General features: G+C 58.3%; 1 protein-coding gene across 14 annotated transcripts in view; it reads right to left on the reverse strand.

Annotated features, from left to right (window-relative positions):
• Positions 1 to 12,692, reverse strand: part of TNS1 (tensin 1) — a 60,017-nt gene that overhangs the window by 34,905 nt on the left and 12,420 nt on the right. For 11 of the 14 annotated variants that reach the window (XM_051622855.1, XM_051622867.1, XM_051622869.1 and 8 more), the window contains 10 exons: positions 8,994 to 9,032; positions 6,795 to 6,836; positions 3,968 to 4,017; positions 3,468 to 3,639; positions 2,844 to 2,894; positions 2,205 to 2,327; positions 1,859 to 1,923; positions 1,672 to 1,755; positions 1,448 to 1,560; positions 763 to 823 (listed from right to left, as the gene is read on the reverse strand). In XM_051622855.1, the coding sequence (XP_051478815.1) occupies positions 763 to 823; positions 1,448 to 1,560; positions 1,672 to 1,755; positions 1,859 to 1,923; positions 2,205 to 2,327; positions 2,844 to 2,894; positions 3,468 to 3,635 (665 nt within the window). In that variant the 5' untranslated portion in view covers positions 3,636 to 3,639; positions 3,968 to 4,017; positions 6,795 to 6,836; positions 8,994 to 9,032. Of the gene's footprint in view, positions 1 to 762; positions 824 to 1,447; positions 1,561 to 1,671; positions 1,756 to 1,858; positions 1,924 to 2,204; positions 2,328 to 2,843; positions 2,895 to 3,467; positions 3,640 to 3,967; positions 4,018 to 6,794; positions 6,837 to 8,993; positions 9,033 to 11,638; positions 11,712 to 12,692 lie in introns of those variants that run through there. The other 3 variants (XM_051622858.1, XM_051622863.1, XM_051622861.1) reach the window with 3 other exon arrangements.

The following is a 12,692-nucleotide window of genomic DNA, read 5'->3' on the forward strand; positions in this document are numbered from 1 at the left end:
TGGGGGATGAGGAAAGAAGGGAGTTGGATTTCACAGGCAAGATAAACCTGGAGTTTATTACCGGCATCCCATAAACTGTCTATTAAAAGCTGAAAGGCAAGGCTGGGATGGCAGTAAATCTCAGCTAACAGGGACACCCGGCTGCACGGAAGGGAGATCCTAGTTCTGGGGTGTGAGCTGGGAACACCCCCAAGGCGAGGGGCTCTGTTCCTTCCATGGGGGGCAGGATCCAGGGATCCCAGGCTGGGATGAGACCCCGGAAGAGCATGAGGATGGCTGGAGAAATCAGGTCCTGCTTTGCCTTTGCCAGTGCCTGCTCTGGGAGCAGCATCAAAAAATACTGTCGAAGTAAATTGGGGGAAGGTTAAAATGGGCGGGGAACTCTTTATTTAGGAAGGAAATAAAGCTTTTAGGACGATTCCAAGCAGGGAGAGGAGAAATGCCTCCATTCATCACGGAGGGTGAGATGTCCCCATCCCTGTCCCTGCTCCCTCCGGGGACACCCAGCCCCAGGCTCTGCACAGCCCCGGGCTCCCTCTGCTGATATGCAAAGTCACTACAGTATGGCCCAATATAGCCAGTTACCACCTCCAGGGAAAGGGTAGCCCCTTTTTTTAGTTCCCAGGTCCACAAACGGACTAAGCACAGGGCACTGGGACCCCTAGGGACTTGGCCTTGACCCTCTCCATGTACCCCCACTTGCCAAGCCCACCACCCTGGGAAGGAGGAAAGCCCCCAGCCCCACAGTGAGGAGATAGTTACTAGATCCCCGAAGTGTAGACGGGCTGCATGGCCTGGTAGATTTTCAGGAATGGCCGACAACCTGGAAGACATCAAGGCAGGGAGAGAAGGCACGCTGATGTTAGCCAGGAGGGTGGAGGGGCCGGGTCAGGGATTAGTCATGGGGGAGAAATTCAAACAGGGAGGGAGCCAAGGCAAACAGCCACTCCCTGCCCCGGCTGGCCCGGGCCAGCCATGGGCAACATCTGGAATGGGCAGAAAGGGATGCTCCAGATGTGGTGGAAAAGGGGCAAAGCCAGTTTGGGTCCTTTAGGACCTGGGGCAAGCACTGGGCTGGGGATGGAGGTGGGAAGGTGGTCTCTGAGTGAGGGATCACTTCTGGATACTGGCACCAGGCATGGCACTGCATCCCAAACCCAACCCCAATTTGATGCCATCTTCCAAAAAGCCATTGGAAAAGGCTCATCACAGCTTGGGGTTAGTGCCCAGCCCTGGGAGCTCTGAACAAGGGGGCACTCCCCAAGGATATCTCTGGGGGGAAAGGGTAGTCACAAAGAGGGAACAGTTCCTGAGAGTGAAAGAGAAATCCAAATCGCTGAGGAAACTGTGGAAAATATCCCCTGTGGAGAACCAAGCCCAGCCAGGCAGTGTGGGGAGAATTTGTGTGCATGGGGGCCGGACTGGAGGCAGACAAGGGGGAACTCACCGCCTTTTGACTCAAAGTTGGGGATGCCGTGCATGATGACGTGGTGCAGGAAGAGGGGCTTGTTGTTCATCTTGATGCTGCCGGAGAGGAGCCCACTGAAGTAATTAATGTATCTAGAGGGGAGACAGGCAGCTCAGGTGCAGGACCCACAGCAGAGCATCCTCCTTGGCCGCTCTGCACCCAAACACCCTGGCCACATGGGCAAAATGCATGCTGGGACCCACCTCTTCTGGGATGGCTGTCCCACTGGCACCACTTTGTCCTCATAGAAGCGCTTCATGGCAAACCTATCCAGAGCCTGGTCCGCACTGTGGGCACAGAAGGGTAGATGAGATTGAAGGAAACCATCAGCACCAGCATCCCAGCACTGCCAGGATGGAGGTCCACTCCAAGAACACACGTCTCTCTCACCTGGCCGAGATGTTGCTGTAGTGCATGTAAGCAGCCACCACAACCCCCAGCCGGCCACGGTTCCCCTGCAGGCACAAAGCAGAAGGGGTGTCATGGGGGCAGCAGTGCCTGCAAACACCAAGACACAGCCACCCTGTACACAGGCAGGCACACACCAGTCCCTATACGCATGCATGGACCCACACACACACCCCAGCCCTTACAGACACACACCAACGCACACACATGCTGACACTCACCCACAGCCCAAGCTTCAAACCACCATGTTCCCTGCATCCCTCAGCCCCATCCCTGCAGCCCCCCAGAACGTCCCTGCCGTGCACCTTGGGGACAAGGTCCAGCCCACCTTGTTGTGCAGCACCACCACGTTGTGCGTCGCCGCATTGAGCCATGTGTCCATGGCTTTGCAAATGCTGCAGATCTTCTCCAGTGCCGGGGTATGTAGGTCAGGCCACCCAAAATCCAGCACCTGGGTGGGAAAGGAGGGACAGCCAGGGGTCACACCCGTGCCAAGCTCTGCCGCCTCTGTGGTCCCCAGTCTGCCAGCATGTGAAACCTGGGACATGAACAGCGCCACAATCCCCTGTCGTGCCCCTACCAGCTTCTCCCCCAACCCTGCACCCCTCCACCCAGATTCCTTCCCTAGGGGGGCCACTGGGGGCCCAGATTTCAGGCCCCTCTGGGTCACTCAACCCAGCTGCACAGGGCTTCCCCACAGTCTCAGGCACAGGGACAATGCCTTAGGGAGGTCTCCAAGAGGCTCTAACAGCCAGGTTTGGGATGGGGATGGTGGAGGTGGGGTATGCTGACACCCCACAAACTCATTGGAAAGTCCTGTGCTTCCCTTTGGGCTTTCACCCCTCTGCTCCACCACCAGGTGGGAAATAAAGGGTTTTTTTTCCTCCCCCAGACAGCTTGCAGCAGGGAGCTGGTCACACAGACAACCCTGTCCCAAGTTCCTCTGCTCCCCACATCTGTGACTCACCTTGGGGTGAAGTTTGCTCACATCATGTCTCCGCTCAGAGAGGTTGAAAAGCTTCAGGGAAGATAAAAGACAGAGTGAGGAGACACCTTCCTCCTTCACTGCCACTCCTCACCTTTTCCTTACCACAAAGGCTCCCCAAATCCCTCCATGAGGAAATTCTTCACTATGAGGGTGGTAAGACATTGGAACAGGTTGCCCAGATAAACTGTGGAGGCCCTATCCCTGGAAGTGTTTAAGGGCAGGTTGGATGGGGCTTTGAGCAACCTGGTCTAGCAGGAGGTGTTCCTGCCCATCCAGGGCACTTGGAACTAGATTATCTTTAGGGTCCCTTCCAGCCCTAACCATTCTATGATTCTGTGAGAGGCTTTCCTGAACACATTAATCCCAGTAATACCTTGCCACAGGGCAATGTAATGGCTAAAAACTTCCACTGGGTCCGAAAAGGACTAGAAAGCTTCTAGTCAGGAAAAAAAATCCATGTTGGTGCAAAAAGCCCTCTCACCAGAGCTGAGCCCAGCTGCAGGTGAGTATGCATCATCCCAGACCTTGCAGCACCCCCATCCCTAGAGTCCAAATGTTCCAGTCCCATCCCCAGCCTAGCAGGGACCCAGCCATGCTCCTCACCACATAGTTGTCCCCATGCTTGGACTTCAGCATGTGGGCCACCTCGCGGAGGTTGTTGCAGAAGCTCTGCTCCTCAGCCGTGCTGGGGTAGGAGACGGCGATGATCCGCTCCGTGATGTACACCAGGTCCAGCTCGCAGCTGCTCTCCATGGCTGCCGTCAGGCTCATGCTCCTGGGTGAGAGAGAGGACTGCTGTCAGGACATGGCATGAGGAGGGGACACGGTGACACTTCCCCACCCTGCCCAGCCCTGGGGTTAAGCGAGATGGGCTGGGACACGTGAAGATGCAGCAGAAAGGTTGACTGCAGCCTTTCCCCTCATCTCAGCCCTGTTGGGGTTTCTTGAGGACCCCAAGTTGGAGTTGGTGGGTCATAACCTCCATGTCTTCCCCATGGGAAGCATCTCCCAGCTGCAGCACATCTGGAAAAGCAAAGTTTTGGCCAGGGGAAGGTTGAGGCAGGGCAGACATGGTCACCCAAAGGGGAAACTGAGGCATATACCTGGACGTTTTGCGGCGTGACTGCCCACTTCTGGAGGATTTTGTGGCATCCTAAAGAACCAGAGAGGAAAAGCAAGTTAGTGCCCTGACCCAGCCTGCAGCCAGCACAGGGGTCCTGCTAGAGCCAGGTGTGATGGTGGTGCCGGAGCATCCCTCCCCACCACACTGTGCTGCACACCATAACACACCCAAAACATCGCTGTCTCCAAATCCCACCCACTGAACATCCCAGTGGCATAAAACACCTCAACGGCACCACTGTCCCCCCATCTCAACCACAAGCAAAACCCAGCTCTCGCAACTGCAGCACAGCTGGGATCAGGCACTACAGGCAGTACAGGACCAGTGCTTTGGCACAGGGTCCCAAAGGATCTTTGAGGATGATGTTGTGGGTGGTGGGACAGTCCCAGGCATGTCATGAGTCCTTCTGGTCTCAGCCAGGCTCGGGGCACACACTTGGCAAGACAGAGCAGCTTTTGGCCCTGGCTAGAGCAGGGACAGGTTCGCTGGCCGAGCGGTGGCGAGGAGCCAGCCAGGCACAACGGTTTGCTTTGGCCCTGGCTCCGCGGAGCTGAACGGCGGGAGGAAATGTTTGAGCTCTCAGAGCAGGAAACTTCTATTTATGCATGTTCTCCGGCCTCAAGAATTTCATCTGCAGCCGGTTTGCTTGCTGACTTCGTGACCTCACCCGAAAAACAAAGCAGGGTTTCCAAAAAAAACCGCTAAGGAAAAACACGCTCACACCTCATTAGTTTTAGTATCTCCAGCTAACAAACAGGAGTCATTTAAAATCTCATCTCACACAGGCAGCATGACCTGAGCCCCCAGAAGCATCCAGAAACAAGAGGTGCACCCCACAGCTGGCTCCCGGGATGCTCCTTTTGTTCCTGGAGCTGCGGAACCTGCTGTCACCCTCCTTGGGGCTGCTACTCCCGCAACCTGCATGGCTGGAGGCAACAAGATGAGGTGGGAGAGGTTTCCCAGGCACCCCTCAACCTCTATCTCCCACCCAGAGCAGACCCAGGGTTGTTCCCACAGACAGCCAGCGTCACCCTCCATCGGCCTCATGTCCCCCTTTCAAGGTCAGGCTGCCCGGTGGAGTGGAGCCGGGCTCAGCAGCCTGCTAGGCCTGGAGACGACAGTCTCCCTTCCCTGCTGAAGCCACTCAAGGAGGCAGAAGCCCTGTTGAATCACCCAGGGGCACATGGGCAGCAGTGACAATCCACATCCCAGGGTGCCCCAAGTGTTCTGCTCACCGCAGAAATTCCTCAGTATTGCTGGAAGAACAGAAGAAGTTAAAACACAGCAAATAGGAAGGCAAAACCTTCCCTGAGCAGAGTCAAAGAGCATGGAGGAAGCCTGAACCTGAGCATAGGCTTGTCCCTGAATCACCCGCTGGTGACTGGGACAGGATCTCCACCACAGGCTCTTCTCTGCCCCAAACCTTCCCAGCAGGAGATGTCTGGGGTCTCCCGAACACACCCACTAGCCCAGGGGAGCCCCATCAGTCTCTGTCACCCCACCTGCCCACAGCAGCCTCCCAAACCACAGCTTTGCCCAACAGAGGAGCTGACAAAGGGCAACCGTGACTCCAACCCCTCTCCTGGCTGCGGAAACTAAGGCAGGGGAGGGCAAGCAAAGCAGGGACAGCAGAACTCCTCTCCCCCTCCATACCTTGACTGCGGTGAGACCCTTGCTTATCCATTTCCATGGCATGGTGTCTCTGCTCCATGCACCCTCCCAGCCCGGGGGAGCGGGTCGCCGTGGCTGGGGCCCTCCAGTGTCCCTCGCCACGACAGGAGCCCCCCTGGCTCTGCCCCGCTCCCCCGCAATCTAACCGCAGCAGTGCTGCCGCCTCTGCCAGCCACTGCACAGGGAAGACTCAGCCCATGATCAGCTGATAGGAGCAAACACGTTATTAAACACTCCAGCCCACCACTGGTCTGAGAGACCCTGCAAAGGTTCCCTCTGGCATAGAGACCCCAGGCAAACCAGTATGTCCCAGTCCAGCCCAGCAAAGGACAGGCCAGTCTCAGCCACATTAGGTTGAAGACTCCCCTACCAGTTCCATCAAGCATCCACCTCCCAGCCCCAGGCTAGCTCAGCATGTCCCCAGGCTCTGGGCAGCATCCAAAACCCACAGGTTCCTTCTGCTTGGAATGGGTGATGAGAGGCATGAGAAAGGCTTCAGAAATAGCAAGAAACTTCCCCAAAATAGAGCAAGGCTGGCAAAAGGGGCTCCTGACTGTCCTGCTGGATTTTTCTAGCTCTTTCTCTAGTTAGGACAGGGGTTGGAAATATGTCCTGGACAACCAATGGGACAGGGCAAAGCCAGCTCCCAGATGAGGAAGGCTTTCACCCTCTTCCTCATGGGAAGCAGTCTGCCTCCATCCCTCAGGTCCCAGCCCCGGCGTGCAGGGAAGGCAGCAAGCTGGCTGCGGGCAGGGGGAAGCCGTCCACGTTGACTTTGGCAATGCATTTGTCTACACTGTCTTAGCAATTTCATGTCCACAGATTAAATAACATATCCCCAGCTCTGGGACAGGAAAGACGGCTTTGTGGCAAAAGCCCCGGCTCCCCCTGCGCTGGGATCCATCACCACCTCTGCCACCGACCTGAGCATCTCACTTGGCCTTTGGCATGGCCATCATCACCTTGGCTGGCAGGGAAGAAGGACTGGGGGTCCCAGGGATGCTGGGGCACCATGGGGACATCCCAGGCTGAAGGATTTTGGCTGTGGGGTGGTGCTTGTGGCAATGGAACAGGCACAAGTGACTCCTTGGAAGGTCTCAAGGCAGAGACGAGCCTCTGTGGCTGGTAGCACTTACCAGGGCATTTACCTGCTTCGTGATGCTCTCCCCCGGGGATGGCTGCAGGCAGGCAGGAGGAAGGGGAGGGTGAGAAAAAGGCAGGCGAGAGAAAAGGAGAGAGAGATTGAGAGACACACACCCAGAGCAAGGGCTGGGGTCAAAAGTTCCCTCCTGGCTATTTCTGGCCCTTCCTAGGAAATGCGCTGCGATCCTATTTCCTTCCCTGCCCACCAGCATGTCCGCTCTTCCTAAAGGTTGGGAATCCCTCGAAACCCAAGTGTGGAGCCAGGGCAATGCTCAGGTACCAAGGATGCTGCTGTTCTGCCTCCTGGCAGACACCCCCCACACTGGACCACTGTCACGGACGGACAGCACTCAGCCAAACCCTGCACCCACTCCACAGTGGGTACCCAGTGCTCCCCAAACCTCCAGGATCCATCCCATCCAGATCCTCTATGGTCAGATCCCATAGCCAGGAGGTAAACAACAGGGTCAGCCCAGTCCCACACCCAGGCTGGCCACAGGCCACCCGCAGGCACAGCACCCCAAGATAAACCCAACCCCACAGTGCTGCTGAACCCTGGAAGGAGCAGAGCAGGGAGCAGAGATACTTGAAAAAGGGGCACATTTGGTGACATGCTACTGGAGTCCACAGAGTGCTTTGACATGGGGCTGGAGAGAGGAATTAGCTTCCTGAGGTGGGGGTGAGCATCTGGATTCCAAATTAAGAGAGCAGGGGGCAGACTGCTCTGTCTGGGGACAGTTAGTTGGAGTGCCTGGGAGTGGTGCAGCAAAGGGACCCAGCTGGGTGGCTCATGGTGGTCTTGGGACCAAGGGAACACCTGAGACCAGGCTGCTCTAGTCCTGGCAGCAGGGCTGGCAGTGCCATTTCCAACCCACGGAATGGGGAAAACCCCTTTCGATTTCCTCCCCAAGCCACAGTAACGGTCCCAGCTCGAATCAAACATGTTTTTGCTGGCGATAAGTGCCCAAAGAGGCTGGCAGGGGCGGGGGGTGCAGTCAGAGATTAAACCCAGGACAGATAACCACCACAGGGCCCCGAGGCAGGAGGCACACTCTGCTCCCACCCCATCCCCTCACTCAGGCTCATGCACTGTGCCTGTGAGCTCGCAGGGGACCATCACCTAAACCCACTTTTCAGGTGAGACCCCTGCCAAGCTATGGGGTGCCCAGCACAGGACACTACATAGGGTACGGACACCCCAACAGTGCCAGGCTGCCGAGCTCAGAGCTGAAACCCTGCCAGGGCCTCCTCTCCCGGCGCCTGCCCCAGCAAGCCTTGGCACACATCCGGAGCAAGGAGGAAGGGCGGCCACACCAGCCCCGGGCAATGCCAGCCTCCCTGCCGCCACGTGCCCGCTCTGCCTGCTGCCGTGGGCACAGCCAGGCTGGGGACGGGCAGGGGGGCTGCTCCACCAGCAAGTTTCTGCCTGGTAAGCACCGCCATGCCACACTTCCCAAACCTCTGTCCCAGGCATGGTCCTTTTCCCAGTGCCAGCCTAGTGCCCTGCCATCCCCAGAGCCCTGCCATGGCCTGGAGCAGCATGGCAAGGGAGCACAGCCACCCACCCAGCATCCCCACACCAACTGGGTGTCTGGAGACGGGGTGCTCAGCTGTTTTCTTTGCGTCCAGAGAGAACAGAGTGGGAAGGGCTGTGCACAGCCCCCACCACAGCCGCTCATTAAAGGTCCCCAGGAGAAACAAAAGAAGGGGGTGACAATAACAAGGGACACAACGTGTGGCCTTGGACGCCCTGAGCCAAAGGGACATCTGGTAGAGCCATCTCCAGGCATGCAAGAAACCGCCCTGGCTCCAGCCAGGGAGGGGACACCTTCAGTGCCGGGGGACCCCAGAGGCTAGGCTGGTCACGTCCCATCTGCCTGTCCTCCCCAGGAGACCTACACATCCCCTCTTCCCCAAAATCCCCAGCTCCAGGACTCTTGTGATGGCTGGGCTGCCCCAGGTCCTGCTACTGAGATGTCCTGCAGCCAGCACTGCTGGGGGGCACAGCACCAAAATGAGGGAGGGAAAGGTTTTACTCCCGGCACATGACCCCTGTGGTTTCAGGGGCAGAGGACTCACCCTCTGATGCCCCAAGGCAGAGAAAGCCCCGCAGACAGTGCAGAACAGGTGGTTCCATCCCACCCAGCATCACCAGAATGACCCACATTTCCCAGGGTAGGGGGCTCACTTACCAGCTCATAGTTGACAGCAGGGGAGCAGGGGGTCACAGCCTGCAAGGAAGGAGGAAGAGATACAGGATTAGATCAACAACAAGCATGCAGTGTGGGAAGGGGCGAAGATGCAGCATCCCCCCACCCCAGCACACCCAGTACCCACCCAAAGAACAAATAGGGACACCTGTGTCCGTGGCCCTTCCACCCCAGGCAGGAGCACAGGCAGCATCTCAAGGTCAGGGCTGGGCTCCCAGGTGATGGGAATGGGCTCAGAGCCATGGTGGCCATGCCATTTGTCCTCAGCCAGGAGCCCCAGCCCGGGTGGGCACGTCAGACGTGGCACCACGCGAGGTGGCTGCCTGATGCCAAAAGTAGCTCCTGGAACAAACTTCAGCCTGGCCTCGTGAGCGCCCCTGCAGCCAGCTGAACAGCCCGGCTATTGTTACCTTAATTACCAGCGGCAATTACTGACAATTAACCTTGGGTTTTGTGTGCACCCCAGTCTGCCGGGAAGCAGTGGCATGGCAGGGTGGGAGAGGCAGCACCTTTGTTGGTGCCCGGGGCAGCAGGAACAGCCACTGCAGTCTCACATGTGTCCAGAAATGCCAGTGGTAGCAGGAGGGTGTGATTCAGGACACCTCGTCCCCTCTGACCGCTCTGTGTGTCCCCAGGAACAGTGACCGCCAGGCAGACCCTGTCCTGTCCCAGCATCGAGCCAAAGCGCCAAACATCACTCAGGGGCTATGTCAGCACGGGGACCCCCTGCACCCTGCTCAGCCTCGCCTGCCCTGGGCCATAAAAAGCAGGAGTTGCTCCAAACACTCCACTTGGAGCACCAGCAGCCCACCCCATCGCCACCCCCACAGGGTGATGCCCAGAACCTGCCCCCTCCCAGCCACCAGCCTGTTCCCGTCCCACCTCGTGTTTTCTTCAGGGGCTCCTCCTCCTCCCGCTCCCTTCCCCTGCGCATTATTATTATGATTTTATTCTAATGCAGAAACGCTTCCATAAAAGGCCCCTTTCCCTGCCCCGCGGCGCTGGCCCAGCGCCAGCCTCCCTGGAATGTTCTCCAGCAGCAAGCTGCCACGGACGGGGCCGGCGAGGGCCGTGCTGTACCCCGCACCGTGTCCCGCACACCACTGCACTCTTCCCTTGGGGATGCTCGGCCAAGGGCCCCCAGCCCCCAGTCAGCCCCAGCTCCCCAGGCCACTGACGGGGGGAGAGGTGCAGCTCCCCCACCATGGGACACACTGGTCCTACGGACAGTTACAGTCCATGCCCTCCCCTCCTCTGTTGTCAGCACTTTGCAGGCTACAAATGCTCCTTCAGCTGGAGAAGACAGAAAACTGGGGTACCTGCGGTTGTATTTCCCTGCCCTAGCGGATTCTCTGATGTCTAATACAGGCTTGTGTTCACCCGACACAGCTCCTCCCACCCACGGGAGACACCAACCCAGGCTGTACGGCACTCTCACATCCCAGAAAGGCAGTTTTATGAGGACTGCAGGAATGTAATACTGTTCTCAGCTTCTGTCCTTCTCAAGTTTGGCTCAAACACGGCCCAGGTTCAAGGAGAAGAGGGAAGACCCTGCCTCAGGCAACAGATGTCTTCCTAGAGAAGCCAAGCTCCTGACTCAGGGGTTCAGGAGCATCCCTTCTGACCCACAGGACCAGTGACAGGATCACCCCACACAAGACCACAGCAGTCCCCAGGACCACCTCGGTCCCCAGGGACCCCCACATCCCCCAGTGCAGGGAGGGGTAGGAAAGGCAGGGAGACCTGCACACCCCTGGTCCGCGTTTCGCCTCACCGCAGCAGACACAGCAGTCTTTCTTCTCCCCCCCACCGGTGTTTGCATTCCTGCCGCCCGGCCCCCGCTGCCGCGACCCCGCCGCCCGGCAGCCCTGCCCAGGAATGTGAGGAACGAGGCGCAGCGGGGCTGCCGCCCACCCTGCCAGCCCCTCACGGCCCCCCGCCCACCCGGCCCCCCAGGTCGCAGCCCCATCCCTCCCAGCAGCCACATGCCCCAAGTTACTGCCTTGAGACCCAGGTTTTGCCAAGCAGCAAAATCAGTTTCTTAGCAAACAGGGCCCCACAGTCACCAGTGGCGGGGACTCTCTAATGTCTCGTAAAGGGTTGAGCACACCCTGCAGTCATCCCCTGGAGAGCAGTGATGGGCTCCCTTGCTCACAGCCAGCTGTCACCTTATCTAGAGAAACTCGATACCCTTTAGATGTACAAGCTCAGAAGTAAACACCTGGCCAGCAAAACCCTGGCAGCCATTGGCCACACCGCCCCAGGGAAGAGCACCCCATGGGAGCCTCCTTCCACAGATCCCACCAGCTGCAGCTCGAGGACTGGCTCCTGCACCCTAGGTCCCTGCCAAAACTTTGGCACTGGTTCAAATGCACTGAGTGAGGCTGATAGGATGTGACCATCCACCATATACCCAGTGATGAGACACCCCAGAGCCTTTTCCATGCTGCAATCACCGCTTGCATCTCCCTCCCAAATCCTTCCTCTCCCTCCTCCTCCCTCAGCAAAATAACCCTTGCAGCCGTGGAGGTGCCCAGAGGCATCACCAGGTCCTGCTCCAGCCAGAGCTTCCCTTCAAGTTGCAGCCTCAGCCCACAGGATGCCAGCAGGGTTAAGGGGAGACAAACCTTCATGGAGGGGCCCTGCGATTCAGAAGCAGGCTGGGTCAGGCTGGGTCAGTGCAGCACTGGGCACAGGGAGGGCTGAGGAGCACAGGACTCCCCTGGAGCCAGGCTGCTGGAGCTGGGCGAGTGCTGGCCCACAGCCCATGGCATGGCCCGCCCGGCTGCCGGTGGGAGATGCAGGCCCATCTCTGACGCATATCCCTTCCTTTGGGTGGTGGTTTTTGTTTTTCTCTTCCCCAGGAGCTCCGATAAACATTCCCCAGCCGGCTGATATCCGGGCCAGTGCTGACCCTTGCAATGCCAGGAGCAGCCACACCAGCCCCCCCAGTGGACGTGGACCCCAGCACGCTGGAGCCACTTCCCACAGCCAGGCACTCAGATGCTGGCAAGCTAGCCTGGCTGGTGCGGTTGGAGGCGGAGATGTGCTGTCAAAAAGGATCCCCCAGCATCCTGGACCTCACACACAGCAAGCCAGCATTGGGCAGGCACAGCCCTCCTGGTGCCCCTACCCAGAAGGGATGCAAACCCCAGAAGAGGGGAGCGAGACACCTTATTCCCTCCAGCCCGCAGGAAGGGGGTCCCCTGCCCAAACCACCCAGCAGGCTGGAAATGCAGTTGCCAAAGAGAGCAGTGACTCAGTGGCTGGACTGGCATCCCACAAAATGATGCTGGTGTGGCTCTGACACAAGTTCAGCCCACGTCATCTCACGGGGAACCTAATGGGGTCCCACATCATCACATGGGGGACTTCTTCCTCCCTAGCAAAGTTGTCTGAGCTTTGTGCCACCCACGTCCCAGCTGGGCTGCACATCTGTGGGGCAGAGCAAAAGCTCTGCTTCAGCACCCCACAGAAGGCACTTTAAGCAGACAGGTTGAGGCCACCAAGTTTGGAATGTCAGGGAAGATCTTCCCCTCTCCAGCATTCCTTTTCCCCTCTTCCTGGTGGAAAAAGCTGCAGCATCCTTTCCTCCTGCCAGCCACAAGGGACTATAAGGTCCAGGCTCAGAGAATGCCCCTCGGGCCAACCTCCCGCCCTGCACAGGGGTCAGATCCCCCT

This window comes from Apus apus, chromosome 6 (genome assembly GCF_020740795.1).
Source record: "Apus apus isolate bApuApu2 chromosome 6, bApuApu2.pri.cur, whole genome shotgun sequence".
Classification (NCBI taxonomy): Eukaryota; Metazoa; Chordata; class Aves; order Apodiformes; family Apodidae; genus Apus; species Apus apus.